Here is a 19,488-nt window from a genome sequence, read left to right on the forward strand (position 1 = left end):
TATTCAGATAGCATTCTTCTGTTTTTAATAATGCGTTTCAATATTGCTTTTCCAAAGTGGCAAGTTATTGCTGTGCATTAGCTGGGATAAGTATCTAACTAATACTGAAGGAATGATCAGTCATGGTTTGAACCTGAGATCTGTGCAGAAAACATAGTTGATAGGTTCTGTGAACCTTATGAAATGATATTTGGGGTAGAGGCCGTGCCTTATGAACACATGCTTAAATGACCCAATTTTAGACGCCTAGCCCTATCCCATATTCCTGCAATTACAGCATAAATCATAATCATAGCACATTACAAAGCAATCTGATTTAAGTATGTGGATTTTAGAGTACCTGCAGTAGAACTTTGTGCTGAAAGGGCTTTGCAACTATAGCAGAAATGACAGTAGTAATTGGGATTATAACTACAACTCAGGCCTTATGTTCCCAACTTTAGATAAGTTCCTGGCTTCAGGAAGAAAACTAAAATCTGCTTTAATATTTGAAGATGGGCAGGGAACAGGGATGCTTCCTGAAGTTAGGAGCCTTTTGTGTATGTTTATTGTATGCACTGTAACATCAAAATGCCCTGTGAAAGTCTTTATAGCTCTGTCTAAAAATTTCAGTTCTTCCTTTTTACATGGTCATACATAATTTGTACAGTGTTCCATTAAGCAAATAAAGGTGTTAGGGAAAAATTTCCCGATTTTAATGTTCCTGTTTGAAATTTTATAAGGTAACTTTAATGAGGAAATATACTTTGAATGCATCAAGTTCTCTACCTCTGTACAAAGGAAAGAAAATAAGTTATTATTTATCAACACAAAATAGAAACAAGTTATAGGGGTGTGTGTGTGTGTCCTTTTTTTAATCAGGTCCCCACTGCGTCACTGTCTCCTCTACCTTGTGGGACACACCCAATCACTCACTTCCCTGTAACTCTATCTGGGAGAGTGCAGGACTCCAGACATGCATCTCTTGTCAGTGTTTTATAGGTTGCTTAGGTGTCCCGTTAGTCAGGCTGCTGAGTGTTGAGAATCAATTCTTGGTGCCAATGTTTTCCCCTTTTTAAAATATAGAGAAGTATAGGCACTTAATTAGTGAATTTTGCTCTCAGAACCAGGTACCTAACTTTTAGGTGAAGGGAATGTTCAGCATCTCGTGTCTAAATATCTTTATGAATTTTGCTCTCAATCTCTGCTGTAGTTTTTCACTTGTAGAATAATTATAGAAAAATTCTGTAACTCATAAAATAGTCTTCATAAATGTTTTAATGACTAGGAGGTGCTCAAAAACTGGTGAGTACCAGAGAAAAGTCAAAGTAAACAATAAAGGTGTAAAAGATGAAAGCTGAAAGCTTATGATGTATAGCTCTGTGCATGGCATGCAATACATAATGTTTAAATAATGTGTTACTTCTGCTTTTAAGAAAGAAAAGATGTTTCTAACATAATATTTTTCTCTCTCTCTAGGCTTTACTCACTGCAGTAACATCTCAACACATAGAAATTCATGAAGGAACAGTTCTACAGGCTGTAAGAACATGTTACAATATTTATCTAGCAAGCAAAAATCTCATAAATCAGACTACAGCCAAGGCCACCCTCACACAAATGTTGAATGTTATATTTGCACGTATGGAAAACCAAGCTGTGAGTATCTTAGTACTGCATATGTATAAAAGAAGATCTGAAGTAATTTTTCAGTTTATTCTTGTTTAGTCATTAGCATTACTGTCTTGCATAGCATTTGGAATCTGACTCTCTTTTCACCTGATGATGAAATAACTATTTAAAATAAGCTTTGTTTTTTGCATGCTTTAGTACAAGGCTGTCTAGCTTCTAAGCAGTCAGGGGTTGAATTTCCCCTGGGCCATATCAGCAGGGCCACACCAGGGCAAGCCATAAGCCCTCAGGCATATGTATGAGAGTTCCCCACCTACTGTACAATGGGCAGGTGTCCTTCCCTCCTCTCCATCTCTGCCCCCGCATCCCACTGCATCATGCCCATAGTCCCAGGCTCATCCTCTGCTCCCTGGGCCACACCACACTACTGCATCACCCTGCCCTGCCCACAGGGGGAGGCAGCAAAAGCCAGAGAAAGGAGGTGGAGTCTGGAGATTCTGGCTGCTGTTGCAACCGTAACAGTGAAGGGCGTGGCAGGCAGGCGCCCAGGGGCTCCAACCTTAGCTTGTGAGCCTCTAGTTGCACAGCCCTGCTTTAGTATATGAATTAGATGATCTTTTAAAAACTGCTGCAGAAATATTACTCATCCAATCTTAGGGAAACTCAGTCCATGCTGAACATCTATTTTTGGGGTTTGCAGTGCAGGAAATCACAGACCATGAAGTCTATGCACATGGTCTGTCACAGACCATGGTTTTGAAGTCTGTACAGCTTTCCTTCCCTTCATGCTGTACATGCATTCCTGGAAAATGGTGCATAACTTGAATTCACATAAAGGGAACCCACTTCACAGTGTAACAAATAGGGATACATTCCAAGACCTCGACTGTCCTGACCCCCAGACCCATTTCTACCAGTTTTTTACAAGACAATTTTGGTGTTTACCAACAGCAGACAGGCTGCTGCTGCTGTGCTCTGCACTTTGCGCCCAGCTGCAGCTGTCCTGGGAGTGGCACCCCTGGGCTGCGCCATGCCACCTGCCCACCTGGCAGCGGGACGCACATGACATCACACCACTTCCAGGGCAGCTGCAGAAGCATAGGCACCAGCTGCCCTGAGTGGTGGGCTTCCACCACACCAATCGCATAAGAATGAATTTACCTTGCATATAACGAATTTTTGGTATAAAAAGGGTCATCGCATAAGAATGAATTCACACATACAGAACCTGCGTAAGGCGAGGAAAACCTGTACTTCAAACCTCTGTCTTGGGAAGGAGTGCTGAAAACTATTGAAAACAGGCTGGGCAAGATTCCAGGGACTGGGGCAAGCTAGGAAAGGGGATGTGTTGGCTAGCAGGCAGAATAGGAGCAATGTTTGACAAGGAGAGGGCAAATGGAGATGGAGCATAGTCTTGGGTAAAACGTGAACTCTGACAGAAAGCCTAGAAGTGGGAAGCTGGAAATAGATTAATAGTCTGTAGGAGGAGTGAGGGCAGAAGAGAGAGGACTGCAGAAAAGGACACAGAAGTAAGAGGGTACATTCTACAGGAGGGTTAGCAACATTATGGCTCAGATCCTGCCTGTGAAGTATTGAGGGTATGCAGGGAGCTGGAAGCTAGCTGTGCCTGCACCACTACTGTTCCTCACAACCCCTTCCCCCTCTCCCTTCTTCAAGGTGCTTCTAGCTGGAGGGGGCTGGGCTGGGCTGGGGATGAGGTAGGGTGGGGTGGGATGGGATGGGGAAGGTAGAGGTAGGCAGAAGTGGAAGCAGCTTCCATTTTCCTATCCCCAGTACTGTTCTCCTCTCCTGTTCTCTGCTGGAAACTATACTCCCATCCTAGCTAGGGAGCAGGGAGTCTGGGAGAAGCAGTGGCAATGCAAGCTCAGCTCCCAGCTGGCAGGGCCAGGGAACTGGAAGCTGCTTACACATTGCTGTCTGCCATATCCCTCCCCCTGGTGCTGCTTCTTTCTAGCTGGAAGCTGTGCTTACAACACAGCTGGAAAGAGGGGGGTTGGGAGAAGCAGCAGTGGTGCAGAGTGCTGGCTCTGGTGGGGGTAGGAGGAAAGCTCTGCCTGCCCCCCCCCCCCCCCCCCCCCCCCCCCCCGGGAAGCACATACCCTGAAGCTGAAGTAGGGTTTCATTCACTGCATTAGCAATTTTAATTCCGGTCCTTCCAAATGTGTGAATTGGTGCCTTTTGTGCTGAAAATATCTTTTAGCATTTTTTATGTATAATGGATATCTACAGAAGACTTGGGTGAGCTGCATATGTGCCCAGGCCTTGGGTTGTTGCTGCTGATAAGAGTTAGTAACAAAAAAGTTAATGTTTGGTATTACTGCCCTGAGGGTCAGAGGAGCCAGATCAAAAGTACTTCACCTTTTATAGCTGCAAAACTGTAGAACTCTTGGTTCAGAGATGATACCTTTTATTAGACCAACTAAGAAATCACAAAAAAATTATCTTTTATCACCTTTATAGCTATTTCATGAAGCAGTGGTGGTGTTTTCTGTCATTTCATAGATATTAGCAAAGAGTTTCAAACTAGACAGTGGATGTAGGTGTTATTTGTTTACTTACTGACCTCAGAACAGGAACTACTTAATATCCAGTGGTCACTTTGGTGGGTGCATATGTTTTATTTTGCATATTCTCCTTCCTGCTATATGTTCCTCACTGTAGGGGATGGAGCCACCCAGTGCTTAAACCTAGGCCTGTACTTCTATGCTTATTAAATTCAGTCACTAGCAGTAATCAAGATAGCACTGTTTTCTGGTTTTAGTGGATAGAAAGCATTTCATCTCATACCCGTCTTTCTCCTATTTGCCACCTTATGCTTTTTCCTTGGTAAAGATGAACTCATCAGCAAACCTAAATACATTTTTGCTGATATCACTGCTGTGACAGAATTGCCTATAAGAAATCTGAACACTCAGTTAGGAAGCTTCTTTTTGAGCAATTTATGCCAGGAAAGTACAACATTAATATTGTATGAATAAAAGGCTTCCTTTAATTGCTCCAAAATATTTTTGTTTATGTCCTCCTTTCACTGGAGTTTAAATTTTTTTTTATTTTGCTTCTGACTGACACATACACCAAGCACTTTAAAATGGTTATTTAAGTGCATGGAGGCAAATTATCTAATCTGTAATTTGGAAAGGAACAACTATTGAAAAATGTTATGGAAGGTCTAGTAGCAGAAAGCACTGTGATTGCAAGTGCAGGAGTTTAGGTGCGAGACTGCTGGCACAGAAATCTTTGTTCATGCACTTTGGTTTTAAAACTTACAAAGAACTCTAGCTTGCCACAGGCCTGGCAGGTGCCCTTTTTGACCTAACTCTAGTGTTGTACACACCCAGAAAGGAAACTGCTTCATTTTCCCCTTGTTTCTAGTTCTCTTGACCTTCAGCCTGGCTCAGCTTCTGAGGAGGCTTTACCCTTTGGCCAGGTCACAAAAAACTGACCCTTTCTGAAGTATCGAAGTCCAAACATACATGAAACCGAAATACCTTCTGCTACTACATTAAGTTGGGCACAGCTGTCTGTTCCTTCTGGCTTTAACTTTTTTCCAATCAATCTGTCCTGTTCCTAGGTCACTTTTACATGACAGTACAATGACAGTCAGACCTCCTGTTAATAACCGAAGTGTTGGACTCCCTCAATACTGCATTGTAGGGGGAAATCCGCACCTGATCCCTAAGATCTGTAAGCAGGTGCCTTATCTTTTTCTACAAGATGTCTTTATCCTCTCCACTAGTCCTGGTTTAAACAGTCAGGTTAGACGATATGTGACTTCAGCTCTCCTCCTCTGCAGGTGGGCAAGAGCTTATCCTGTGATAGCAAGTTTACATGTACAATGTGATAAAATTTACTAAGGCAACATGGCAGTTCATAAACAGACTTGGTGGAGAGCATTGGTGTATTTTTTTTTGTTTTGTTTACTAAAGATGTTTTGCACAAATGAAGGCGCACTGTTCATCTTTTCATCAGCAGCATCTTTTTAACAGTACAGTAAACTTGGTTAATTCCTATCCAGATGGTACACAACCTGCTTGATTTGATTAGGTTGCAGACTGAAGGACTAACTGCATAGCTGATTGAATGCAGTTTCTGTTTAGCAAGAACATGTCAGTAGTTGCGTACAGCTGTTTTTACATTTGGTTGGCTTGCAAACCTTCATCTTCACAGAGGCTAAGAAACCGTATAAATAATTCTGTGATTGCAATTCCTGATCTGTTCCTAGCTCCAGGAAGCCAAACAGATGGAAAAGGAAAGACACAGACAGCAGCACCATCTACAGCAGTCCCCTGTAAGCCATCATGAGCCTGAGTCACCTCCGCTGAGACATCTTCCACCACACACTGATCAGATATCTCAAGAACACGAAGGAGAACTTGATCACAGCACAAATGATGTGGACAAGAGTCTTCAAGAAGATACAGAGGCAGAAAATGGATCTGATATTTCCAGTGCAGAAAATGAGCAGACAGAAGCTGATCAGGCTACAGCAGCTGAAAGTAATTGATGTAGGATTTCTTCATGGTAGGGAGGGAAAAGGGTATGCAGTTTTATTGTGCTCCAGGGCAGAGGGTCAGATTTTTTTAAGGTATTTTGAGGAATAATTCTTTGTGGACATTTACCACCCAGATATCTCTGAGGATCTGGGCCTGAGTGAATATTATTTTGTTTCCAGATGGTAAAAGCTCATTGAATGTTTTGAATGAATGAGTGTTGGTTGCCTAATACTTTCTTTGCTTAATTTGCTGTATCCCTTATTGTTGGTCAAATCCCACTTCAGATGTGTAATTGGAGATCAGAAAATGTAAACGTGTTAATCATTGATTTTTTTTTTTTTCAAACTAATACAACCATAAAAATAATTCTCTAAAGCATTTTTCACAAATGTAGTCACTGTTTTTAAATTAATTTAATTTCATTTGTCACAGATATAGTCACTAACTGTAATTAATGGATTCCCCTTCCTGTCCTTTGCTCAACAGTGAGTTTTATCTGTGATAACAAGTGAATTATCATGCAATATTGCAGTCTTGTTCTTAATATTGTATTAAGAATGTTTTTAGTGCTCTTCAATAATATTTATTTATTATTATCTTTTTTTGAAGCTGTGTCAAAACGGGATCTAGGAACATATGATGGAGAAAATAATGATGAATGTGAAGAAAAGGCACACGAAATTGTACAAAGTATTGTGCAAGAAATGGTGAACATAGTTGTTGGAGGTATTGTACTTGAAGACTTATCCTGTCAGCTTGTCTACATTCAGTTGGACATAAACAGTCCTTAAAGAATCCTTTTGTACTTCCAAATGTTTCCTAAAAATATGCAGGGCTTAACTGCTTCAATTGTTTACATCCTGAAAGTAATGTTTCATCTCTCCCACCCTAAAATATTACCTGAGAATAAAATTAACTTAGTAAAAATAATCCTCTGTCAAATTTCTAGTTTAAATTCTTTGTAATTTTGTGTTACGTTGTTAAAAAAAAATTCCTGTGGCTTTTTTTTCCCCTGATAGATGTAGAAGGGACAGCTGAAAGTGGAAGTGGTGATGGCACAATTATAACTTTAGAGGATGGCAGTGACAGTGAAAATATTCAGGCAAATGGAATTCCAGGGACTCCAATCTCTGTTGCATATACACCATCCTTACCTGATGACAGGTTATCTGTCTCTTCCAATGATACTCAGGTACAGAGAAAATCATATGTGTTGATATATATCAAGAACACATTTGCTTCCATACATGTTTAAGGGCTTTGTTACAGCTGTGCAGAGAATACATCTTACCTTATTTGCATAAAATAACTAAGTCAGTTTTGGAAGATACATCATACTTGTTTTTTTGTTTTGTTTTTTACAACAGCAACAAAAACCCCTGTATTTTTTTGTTCGCTATTTTAGTCGAGTTTTGCTAACATGCTTATGTTTTTTGTTGTGAAAAGTAAATTATTGAATAGTAATTTTATTTCTGTAGATTTATACAAATGCCAGAAAAGGAAATGCATCCATATCTGTCTTCAGAAGGTTCTTTCTAATCTCCAACCTAAACTACTAATGCTTCGGTTTGAGGCCTTCACTCTTAACCCAGTCCCCTACAGCCACAGATTTCCATCTTTATCCTCTTCATAATCGCTCTTCTGATATTTGAAGATTGTAATCAAATCCCACACTTATGGAAGGATTTTTTCAGTTTTGACAGGTTTTTCTTAATCTTCCATTAAAAGTTTAAAGAAATAGAAGCTTTAGGTTCCATCTTGCATTCTGATTTAGTTCCATGTATGCCTCTATTCTGTATTCCTCTAGATATAAAATATCCCCAAAGTTCTTACTTGAATTTAAGATGCAAGCCATTTCTAGAAGAAAAAATTAGGTTTTTAGAAAGTATCTTTACTTGAAGAAGCGTGGTATGTGCAAAATTGTGTTCATTTCAAAGGGTCACTGTATGAGCATGATTAATATACTACCAGAGTTTACCAATATAGAATCTGTTTCCAGCTCCAATTATACCTGAGTGCTAAAGAACAGCTATTGCCTTCAGCTGCTAAGCATGTGTCCCAACCCTAATCATATCTTCTACAGTAATGGTATTTGTTCCTATAGTTGATATTCTACACACAGTTTTTGCTATTCACAGTATTATGTATGTATGTAATCGTAACGTAACTAACTATAGGGATACATGAGTATATCCATACAGCCTTTTGTATATTTGTAACAGATTATTAGTTTTATGATATACGAGTAAAGCAGATACTCACATATCCCTATAGTTATAAAGAGATTATGAAGTCCTTGTAGTCTCAGTTCTTTTAAGCTTGACCCATGTGCTTTCTTAGCTAATCCTTACTTTTTGCTGAGTTGGTAGTTCTTCTTAATGTTCAGTTTTAATTAGATTGCCAGGATTTACTTTTTAAAAACTAGGTCCTGAGACCTTATGTTATTTCATATAGAAGATAAGATATTTGTATAATATCTTAACTTCTGGTTGCTAGGAGGTGGGGATTTTCCTACACACCCTGCTACTGCAAAATGGAATACTGAAATATGTTAACTTCTTTAGGAATCTGGAAATTCTTCAGGACCTACCCCTGGTGCTAAGTTTTCCCATATTTTACAAAAGGATGCCTTCCTAGTATTCAGGTCACTGTGCAAACTCTCTATGAAGCCACTGTCAGATGGGCCACCAGATCCAAAGTAAGTCTATATGATTGTTTTATTTTAATGAAATGCTTCACTTTAAAAAAATTGAAAAATGATTAATTGTGAGACTTTCTGATTTTGTTGTTGTTGTTTTTCCTTTGAAAAAATCAGTTGCTCAAATATTAAAGATGCTTGATTTAAGAAGCACATTCTCAGAATGTTTGATAGAAAAGCTGCCTTAGCTCACTTGCAACTTTAAGATGCAGAATATACTTTAACAATAAAGCATTTCTTAAAGAGAGCTATTTCTTTTGAAGGCTTATAACTGCTTCTTGCTTTTTGTAAGCTTGTTGCTTTTCCTTTAAGTAATATTAGTGACAACCCAGAGTGCTATTTAAGTGCAAACCACACCCAAACTGTAGAGCGCAGTGTTTAATTAAATTTTTAATGTATTGCATCTGAATACAGATGTTGCTTCATATTATTTTTTGTGATTTTTTTTTTTCAGTTTGTAACGTGACAATAATTTCGTTGTCATTGGAAAGAACAGTAAATCAATCAGATTTGAGATTTGTCATCTGAGAATGAGGGCATAGAATTTTACTTAGAGTACTTTCTCTGGTAGAGTCATAAATAGTTTCTAGTTTTGGCAGAAATCAAACTCCTTAACAAATAAGAATGTTGAATACAAACTTAATTGAACACAAGAATAATTTTTAATTTCAGCTTGACTGGGGTAGCTTATATGCAAGGATTTATATATGCAAACAAAAGTTTCCTTCTTTCTTACTCCTGCTACTTATCACTTTGGTGGGCTTTTACCCATATGCTTGACAACCCAGAGAATAAATTAGCAAAGATCTAGGACTACAAAATTCTGCCAAACTCTGCATATGACAATACTGAACAAGCCATAAGATAATGTCTGGAGGACATGCATGATGATACGGAAATTAAAGTGAAGCCTCTGCCCCTTCCACCTGTCAAGTTCCTGTCAGCCTCATAGATTGAACCCTCTAGCTCGGAAATACCCAGTTTTGCTAATAGCATTTCAGGATGTTTTGTAATATAGAGGGTGAATCTACCCTGCAGAGACCGTAGAATTGGCAAGTGGATAATATAGTTTGAGGGCTCAAATAGGCCATTTTCCAAAATTTCATAGATTTCATAGACATTAGGGCTGGAAGGGACCTCGGAAGATCATCGAGTCCAGCCCCCCGCCCAAAGGGCAGGACGTCAGCTGGGGTCATAGGATCCCAGCAAGATAAGCATCCAGTTTCATCTTGAAGGTGTTCAATGAAGGCGCTTGAACAACCTCCGGTGGCAGGCTGTTCCAGACCTTGGGGGCTTGGACAGTAAAGAAATTCTTCCTTATGTCCAGCCTGAAACGATCTTGTAGTAGTTTGTGACCATTCGTCCTCGTCATCCCTTGGGGCGCTCTGGTGAACAAACGTTCCCCCAGATACTGGTGATCACCCCTGATAAACTTGTAGGTGGCCATCAGATCACCCCTGAGCCTGCGCTTTTCCAGGCTAAAGAGCCCCAGGGCTCTCAGCCTGTCATCGTAGGGTCTGCTTCCCTGACCTCTGATCATGCACGTGGCTCTTCTCTGGACTCTCTCAAGCTTCTCCACATCCTTTTTGAATTGTGGAGCCCAAAACTGGACGCAGTACTCTAGCTGCGGCCTCACTAAGGCCGAGTACAGGGGGAGAATGACGTCCCGGGATTTGCTTGAGAAGCATCTATGGATGCAAGCCAGCGTTTTGGTCGCTTTACTAGCCGCAGCATCGCATTGCAGGCTCATGTTCGTCTTGTGGTCAATGATGACCCCCAAGTCTCTTTCTTCCATAGTGCTAACCAACACAGCATTGCCGAGCCTATAAGGATGCTGCGGGTTTTTTTTCCCAAGGTGGAGAACCTTGCATTTATCGGCGTTGAACACCATCAGATTCTCATCCGCCCACTTGCTGAGCCTGTCCAGGTCAGCCTGGATCACCTGCCTGTCTTCTGGTGTGGATGCTTTGCCCCAAAGTTTGGTGTCATCGGCGAACTTGGCCAGTCCGCTTCTGACTCCAGTGTCCACATCGTTAATGAAGATGTTGAACAGTATGGGTCCAAGGACAGAGCCCTGGGGGACCCCACTGGTCACAGGACACCACGATGAGTGACTTCCATCAATTAGTACCTTCTGGGTCCGACCCTGGAGCCAATTTTCCAGCCAGTGGACCGTGGGGGACCCAAGGCGACAATTGGCCAGTTTCTCCAAGAGACGATCATGGGACACCAGATCGAAGGCTTTTTTGAAGTCAAGATATATGACATCAATCTCATCTCCCTTGTCCAGGTGATAGGTCACCTGGTCGTAGAAGTCAATGAGATTGGTCAAGCAAGACCTACCCGCAACAAACCCATGCTGGCTGTCCCTTAAGATGTTGGCATCGGCCAGTCCATTAAGGATGGCCTCCTTAATAAACTTTTCTAAGATCTTCCCCAGGATAGAAGTCAGGCTGATGGGCCTATAGTTAGCCGGATCCACTTTCCTCCCTTTCTTGAAGATAGGCACCACGTTGGCCTTCTTCCAGTCTTCGGGCACTACACCAGAGCGCCAGGAGTTTTCAAAGATCCGCGCTAGAGGCTGGGCTATGATGCTCGCCAGCTCCTTGAGTACCCTGGGGTGAAGATTGTCAGGGCCGGCTGACTTGAAGGTATCCAGCTTCTCAAGATGTTCCTTCACAAAGTCAGCATTAATGGAGGGCAGGGGATCACCTTCACCCGGACTTCCCGGCCCTGTAGCAGGCACAGGCGTCCCATGGGGCTGATGAAAGACCGACGCAAAGTACCTATTTAATAGGTTGGCTTTTTCCTGGGCGTCAGTTGTCAGTTGCCCCATCTGGTTCAGCAGGGGTCCAACGTTGCCCCTGCTTTTCCTCCGGCTCCCCACATATCTGAAAAAGGACTTTTTATTGTCCTTGATGCTCAAAGCTAGCTGGAGTTCAGTTGCAGCCTTGGCTTTCCTGGTCTGCTCCCTACAGGACCGGACCAGTGCAGAATAATCCTCCTTGGAGGTGACTCCCATCCTCCATCCTTTTGTAGGCCTTTCTTTTTAGCCTCAGGAGGTCTGCTAGGTCCCTGGAGAGCCAGGGGGGCTGCTGTGCCCTCTTGCTGCCTTTCCTCCGAGTTGGAATAGACTTAGTTTGTGCATTGAGGATCGCTCCCTTGAGGAGCAACCACTCTTCTTGAACTCCCCTCTCCCTGTGGTCAGAGTCCCTTAGGGCCTCACTGACAAGCCTCCTGAGCTTGTCAAAGTCGGCTTTCCTGAAGTCAAGGACTTGCGTGTTGCTGACTGACTTGCCAGCTTTTCGGCGGATGGTGAAGGTGATCAGCTCGTGGTCGCTGTCACCCAGCTTCCCATCGATCACTAGGTCGCCGACTAGGTCCTCCCCAGTAGCCAGCACCAGGTCGAGCAGCGCTTTGCCTCTCGTTGGCCCATAGACTTCTTGAGTCAGGTAGAGGTCATCCACGCACGAGAGGAAGCTCTGCGACCGCTCAGATTTTGCTGAGCGATCCTCCCACGAGATGTCCGGGTAACTGAAGTCACCCATGACAACCATGGTCCTGGAGCAAGCTGCCTCAGCCAGTTCCTGGGCAAACTCCTGGTCTAGCTCAGGACTTTGGGTGGGAGGTCTGTAATAGACTCCCACCATTGTGTCCCCTGTGCCGTGTTCCCCACGGATTTTAACCCAGAGGGTCTCCAGCCGTCCACCCTGGTCGCCAATATCGGCTTGCAGGGACGCGTAGCTTTCCTTAACATAGAGAGCTACACCCCCGCCCCTTTTCTCTACACGATCCCTCCTGTACAGGGTATAGCCATCTATCCCCGTGGTCCAGTCATGGGTGGAGTCCCACCAGGTCGCCGTGATCCCTATGACATCGTAATTGTTTGCACTGAGCAGGAGGATGAGCTCCTCCTGCTTATTCCCCAAGCTCCTGGCATTTGTGTACAGGCAGGCAAGCGCCCCCTGGGGGGCTCCTTCCTTGCCCACAGATTTTACCAGGGCTGGGGCTGGGGCAGGCTCCCTTGAGTGCCATGATCTGCTGGCTTTGCAAGGGCAGTTCTAGGGCAGTGATTCTCAGCCAAGCTGCTGGGTCACTCTGGGGTGCTGTCAGATCCTGGGTGCCATGAGGTGTGAGGAAATAAGCAGATAAACCAGGCTCAGGCTGGTGCTTGCCTGGGCAATCTCACACCCCTCCTGTAAGTCCCTATATAAGGTGGTAAGCACTATAATACATATATTACCTATTGAATTGGGTGCTACTCAATTCACAAAAGTTAGAGAGAGGTTCCTCAAGTCCAAAAAGGTTGAGAGTCATTATCTCTTTTTCAAATCCCTTGGACACTAACAGCTGATCACTTACCAATAGCTGATCACCAAGATCCCGCCCGGGAAGGTAAGTGAGCCAGGGCTGTCTGTGTGGTTGGTTTGCTGAGGGTTTGTTTTGCAGGCTGTTTGGGAGTGTGCTCTGAGCAGCGGGGAGTGCTTCTAGCTGGGTGATTGCTGCCTGTGTCTGAAAAAAGCCCTAACAAGGGGGCAGAGCCAGTCCAGGCTCAGAAGGGTATAAGGAGACTCTGAGTGAATAGGGACAGCAATCAGGGCAGTTTGCAACCCCATCTTTGATGGGGAGCCCTGAAAATCTTTCTTTAATTAAGAGTAATTAACCTACAGAGTTTTAGTGTAAGTAGCTAAAACTCAACAGTCAGATCAGTACTTAAGCCCCTTTTAAACTAGAGTCCAGAGTGAGGAGGAGTTTGCCCAGAAACCTTTTCTCACCTTACTTCACTGTAAGCTTGGTGAGAGAACCTAGGTTAGCAGGGAGAAAGCAACCTTTCAGGTCCAGAGGGCAGTTTACAGTGGAATGTGATGGGTAAGGTCTGCTTGGAGAGAGAGGTAGCAAACTTAAGAAACCCAGCAAGATGGCTGGAGGGCATCACAGTGCCAGAGCTGGTGTGTGTCCAGGCAGAACCACCCATTGCCATGGCTGAAGGAGTTGGCTGATGTGATTGCAGAGCTGCTGACCATTATCTTTGAAAACTTGTGGCGATTGGGAGAGGTTCTAGACAATTGGAAAAGGACAAGTGTGGTACCCATTTTTAAGAAAGGGAAGGAGGAGGATCTGGGGAATGACAGACCAGTTGGCCACACCTCAGTCCCTAGAAAAAATCCTAAAATAGGTCCTCAAGGAATCCATTTCTGATTTAATAGGAGGGCAAAGTGATTAGGATCAGTCAGCATGGATTCACTAAGGGCAAGTCATACCTGATAACTTGATTGTCTTCTGTGATAAGATGACTGGCTCGATGGATGTGATATATTTTGACTTTAGCAAGGCTTTTGATATAGTTTCCCACAATGTTTCACAAGCAAGCTAAGGAAATATTGGGTGGATGAACTGTAAAATGGACAGAACTGTCCGGTTGGTCGGACTCAAAGGTTAGTAACCAATGATTCAATTGGCAGCCAGTATAAAGGACCAACAGCTGTGGCACTCCAGTTTATACTGGCTCCCAGTTAAACAGGGAGTTGGCCGACGTGATTGCAAAGCTACTGACCATTATCTTTGAAAACTTGTGGCAATTGGGAGAGGTTCCAGACAATTGGAAAAGGGCAAATGTAGTATCCATTTGTAAGAAAGGGAAGGAGGAGGAGAACATACATTCAGTATGTTTATAATTGATTTGGAATATGGGATGGAATGCACCCTCAATAAGTTCACAGATGACACCAAGCTTGGGGGAAGTAGTAGATATGCTGGAGGGTAAGACTAGGATTCAAAGAGACAAATTGGAGGACTGGACCAAAAGAAATCTCGTGAGGTTAAATAAGGACAAATGCAAAGTCCTACACTTTGTACAGAACAGTCCCATGCACCAGTACAGACTGGGCTTGACTTGCTAAGCAGCAGCTCTGCAAGAAAGGATGTGGGGATTATACAGTAGATAAAGTGAACATGAGCCAGCTGTGTGCCCTTGTTGCAAAGAAGACTAACAGCATCCTGGGCTGCCTTAGTAGGAGTGTTGCCAGCTATTTGGCACTGGTAAGGTCATATCTGTGTCCAGTTTTGGAATCCCCATTACAGAAATGATGTGGACAAATTGGAGAAAGTTTAGTGGTGGCAGATGACAGAACAAGAAACAATGGTCTCAAGTTGCAGCAAGGCAAGTTTAGGTTAGATATGAGGAGAAACTTTCTCACTAGGAGGGTAGTAAAGCACTGGAACAGGCTGCCGAAAGAGGCTGTAGAACCTCCATCCATAGAGGTTTTGAAGATCTGGCTAAACAGCCTTGACTGGGATTATATAGTTGGGGATGGCCCTGCTTTGAGCAGGGGGTTGGACTAAGTGATCTCCTGAGGCCCTTTCCAACCCTAATTTTCTATTATTCAGATAGTACACTATATTGTCTTCAACAAAGCCAGACAAGGTCATTTATATTTATATATGATGTGTATAGATCTAGGGTTTCTAGAGAGCTTGAGATACAGGCACTTATGGCTTGGGATCTAATTGTTTTATGTCTAGTAATAAGTATACTCAGTTTTGTGAATAATGTTATTTTTTCAAAGCTGAAGTAATTTTCCCCCAAAGGGAAATGTTGCTTGTTTGCACCTCAGCTTAATATAAATAAATATATGAAGGGGAAAGCAATATTAGAAATTGTGGACTCGGTTCAAGGCCAGAACTATTTTTGTAACTTGATCTAAGAGGAAGCTCTTCAACTTGAAAGATTGACATTGATAGTAACAGGACATTGCTATCCTGTCTAGTTTAGGGTTCTTCTCGCTACCTGACTTTCTGTTCCTGATTGGAAATTGTGTAAGTTATTGGAATCTTCCTCCTTAGAATCAATGGTGAGCGCACATCTGTTGCTCTCAACCTTTTCAGGATCAGGACACTCCACCACCGTTTCTTGGAATCCAGTAGCACCCCTGAGAACCATTGTTGGTGCTGCCTTAAGTTACTTGAGTGCTTCTCAGCCAGGTTCTGCTGCTGTGAAAAGCTCTAAAACTGGAAATCTGCCCTGCACTGCACAGCCAGCCAGCTGGGGAAGGACTGTGCCATGTGTGTGCTCTTCCTGCCTTAGGGCTCTGATCAGCCTAAAGCAGGCAGGAGCTGCCTTGTGCTGGACCAAAAAAAACTGCCCAGCACTCCCAAGGCTCCTTTTGGAAACAAGCAAATGAGATGGTTCCACCTGCACGTGTTTTCAGGAGAGAGTGGGGTTGGGGTAGATCAGAAGAAGCTGGTCAGCAGAAGGCAGCTATGCTACCTGCTTTTAGCTGATTAGAGAGCAGGGGGAGCACCTGGGGCAGTTTTACCTGGCCAATGCTGCAGCAGCACCCTGCTTGAGAACCACTAGCATAGATGATTGAAGAGGCCATGCAATTTTAACGCAGAGTCATTTTTCATAGAATTGCTTGCTCTAAGATTAAATAGAAATCCTAGATTCAGATGTTTGAGTTCATACTTGAGTATAGAACAGAACTTTTTTAGGGTTGTTTTTTTTCTGGCCTTGAATAGAAAAATTATCTTCTGGGTCTTAGAAAATTTGTCTTTTTGAAGAATGCAAGCTGATGCTTTTTTCTCTGTCAAATTTAGCCTTTGCAAAATTTTTCTTGAGGACATACAAATAGAGGCTTTTGTGCATTCATGCTGTAGGAAGTGTGTTGTTCTTGACAGAACACTGATCATCTGTTCAGTTCATAAAATAAAGGGATTTCTGCATTTTTTTTTAAAAAGAGAAACATAACATCAACTTCAGATCATTTCTTCCATCATTTTTGTTCAGGTTGTCAAAGCAATAGCCTGGAAGAAGCAGTTAATTTTCAACTTAACTTAATTGTTTAGTTAGGAAATTCAGCTTTAATATACTTGACCGGAAGCCCCTTCACACTGTCATTCAGTAGTCTTCCTGCTTCTGAAGGCATGTTTATAACACAGCATGTTCTTATCTTCTTTGAGACCATCCACATTTTGGGTAACTGAGATGGTGTGAAGGAGTCAGAAAAAAATGGGAAAGAGAAGAATTTTATTTCACAATTCTTAAAAATTTCTGCGCATAGTTGTGCCAGGATTTTAGTTAACTGGTGTAGGTTGAGAAGTGTTATATCTGTTTATCAAAGACCTTTAATGAGTTAACCTATTCAGAGGCCAGCAGTAGTTCCTGAAGTACTAGGATTCTATCCTTTGAATCCATAGAGTCCTTGACATCTTAATTAAGACCAATTAAGCTGTATATTGGGTAAACTGAAGAAAAGGCATTTGTTACAAAAAGAGCTAGCTGCCAAATCATTCAAAATGTCCTACATTTGAAGAAGTGCCTGGAATTGATCTTTTGGTCCTGAGGCCAACTTGTTAGCCACTTTAAACATTTTTGGTTGTAGGTCTTACGAATAAAGTCATTTGTTTTTTTAAATACTGCAATAATTAGTTGTCTCCAAAATTTCAGAAATTCTTAAATAAATTATATGAAAAATGGGGTAGTGAAAAAAATAAGGCTGAGAATATACCACCAAATATTTAAAGGATTTCAATAGTTGTTTCTTAAGTGTTTTAAGCAGAAGTACAGAGAGAAACTTATGTAAAATAAACTGAAAATGGGTTTCTGAAAAATTATTTCTTGTGAAAATCAAGATGGCTGGAGAAGAAGCTTCAAAGAAAGGTTACCTATTTAACAGGGATGTTCTACAGTTTATTAGGATATGATCCTTACCCCTTTGGGGTGCCCAGTGATAACAGTGAGCTGCAGGATCAGAGCCTTGGCTTGTCAAGTGACTTGTCTTCACAGAAAGTGCCATGAGTTAGACCAATCCTCCCAACCCAACAGGCGTTAGCTGGTCTGGAGGGTGGGATATCGAGCTCCAATTTGGACCTGATGCAGGGAGAGACTGAGCTTTGCAGCCTCTTTCCCTAGCTCTCCACCCCCCTCTACCAACTCCCTGCTGACACAGGATGGGAAGGGGAGAAGGCAAAGGAGAGAAGTCTAATCTGGAGTTTCCCCAGCTGCTTTCTGTCCCCTCTGTCCTTGCCATCATGGCGGTGCTCTGCCGTCCCAGGCCATCCCTGCCATGATAGTGGGGACTGAGGGTCCAGGAGGGGTGGGCGAGGATGAAGCCCTGCGTCCGGCCCTGCTCCCCCCCCCCGCCGTGTTGTGTCCTGGCCTGTTTTCCCCCTTCCATCCCCCTCTGCCTCCAAGGAACAGGGCTGGAGAAGGGGGGGGAGGCCCTGTTGGTGGATGGCAGGGACAGCACTGCCATGACAATAGGGACTGAGGGGCATGGGGGTGAGGCCAGCAGTGCTTCAGCCCCTCAGTCCCTGCTGTCTTCACATTGCTTCTGTCTGTGCAGAGCACTCTGGTTGTTTCAGTAAGCATTGTGATTGGCTGCCAAGACAACCAATCAGAGTGCAAATAAAGCATTAGACAGACAGACAGACGGGCTAAGGCTTTTATAATATTAGAATGAATATTTTCCTTCATTCCCAGAGAGCTTAATTATTTAATTTGATATCTGTGGCCTATTTTGAAACTGAAATAGTCTTTGAAATACTTCCCAAATGCACTCCAAATGTGATCAGTGGCCAAGATCTACTACTTTGGCAGTATGTATCTTTCATGAACCACTTCCAAAATCTGTTAGATAGTCCTCTAGGGATGTTGTAGTTTTCTGTAGTGGGAAAGTCAAACTTCTCATGTGTTAGGGAAGGATGGCATTGATACTTCAGTATTTGTGATCAGGAATAGGATACTTCTGTGTACTAAAGGTTTAAAATTCAACTAAATATAATCAAGGTCTTAAGTGAAATAAAGTATTTACTAACCCCATCACATGAACAAAAAATAACATAATGGGAACATACTTTGATTCAGTAGAGCATTGTGGAAGAAGTAATTTATATCCAGACAGCACATTTGATTTTTTTTTTTTCCCTTTCTGTATTCCTCCTCTGAGATGCATTTACAGAGTATTTAAAAACAATCAAATGAACAAACAAACAAAAAAAAATACCTCCAGCTGTTTTTAGATCTAAAGCACCTAAGAGAACCTTTGACCACACCTTTGTCTCCTAGTCCAAGGCTATCGGGGGGGGGGAGCCTTTCCAGCATTCTTTAGGTTTGAGCAGTACCCATCAGGAGTAAATGTTAACATTTAATGTTTACTTAAAACATGTCCTTTCTTTCAGCAAGTCTTCTGCTCTCTGGAGCAGCCATGGGACCCAGCACCATGGCAGGCACAAGGGGTGGAGTCAGGAAAACAGAGGAAGGGGCGGTGCCTGCTTTTGGCTGACCCCGGTCCCTGGAGGGCTGCTGCGGGTGGGCAAGTTTGGGGCCTGGGCAGGTGCTGTGGAAGGCTCTGGAGCTCCCAGCTGACTTGGCCTAGAGCACTGTTCACAGTGGCTGTTCCCAGGGCCTGGGGGGCTCCTGTGGCCAGACCCTTGCACTGGGGGCAGCTTGGGCTCACTCACGCTGTGCCCGGAATACAGGGAGGCCAAGCCGGGAGCCCACTGAGTCTGGTGTCCTGCCCTGGCCAGCCAGCATCCCCTTGCGGGCAGGGTGGCTGCTGCCCATCCCAGTGGAGCTGCGTGGGCTAGGCCAGGCCCCACTTCAGGAGCCACTGGGCACCCCTACCTGCCCGCTGCAGCCTGAGTCTGCAGAGCCCTAGGGCAGCC

At 43.2% G+C, this 19,488-nt stretch overlaps 1 protein-coding gene across 2 annotated transcripts in view; it reads left to right on the forward strand.

Annotated features, from left to right (window-relative positions):
- The window catches only part of ARFGEF1 (ADP ribosylation factor guanine nucleotide exchange factor 1), a 146,822-nt gene that overhangs the window by 66,291 nt on the left and 61,043 nt on the right, over positions 1–19,488 (forward strand). For both annotated transcript variants that reach the window (XM_059724005.1, XM_006261995.4), the window contains exons 5-9: positions 1,459–1,638; positions 5,855–6,128; positions 6,735–6,851; positions 7,145–7,317; positions 8,690–8,823. In XM_059724005.1, coding sequence (XP_059579988.1) covers positions 1,459–1,638; positions 5,855–6,128; positions 6,735–6,851; positions 7,145–7,317; positions 8,690–8,823 — 878 coding nt within the window. The remainder of the gene's footprint in view (positions 1–1,458; positions 1,639–5,854; positions 6,129–6,734; positions 6,852–7,144; positions 7,318–8,689; positions 8,824–19,488) is intronic.

Source organism: Alligator mississippiensis, chromosome 3 (genome assembly GCF_030867095.1).
Source record: "Alligator mississippiensis isolate rAllMis1 chromosome 3, rAllMis1, whole genome shotgun sequence".
Classification (NCBI taxonomy): Eukaryota; Metazoa; Chordata; order Crocodylia; family Alligatoridae; genus Alligator; species Alligator mississippiensis.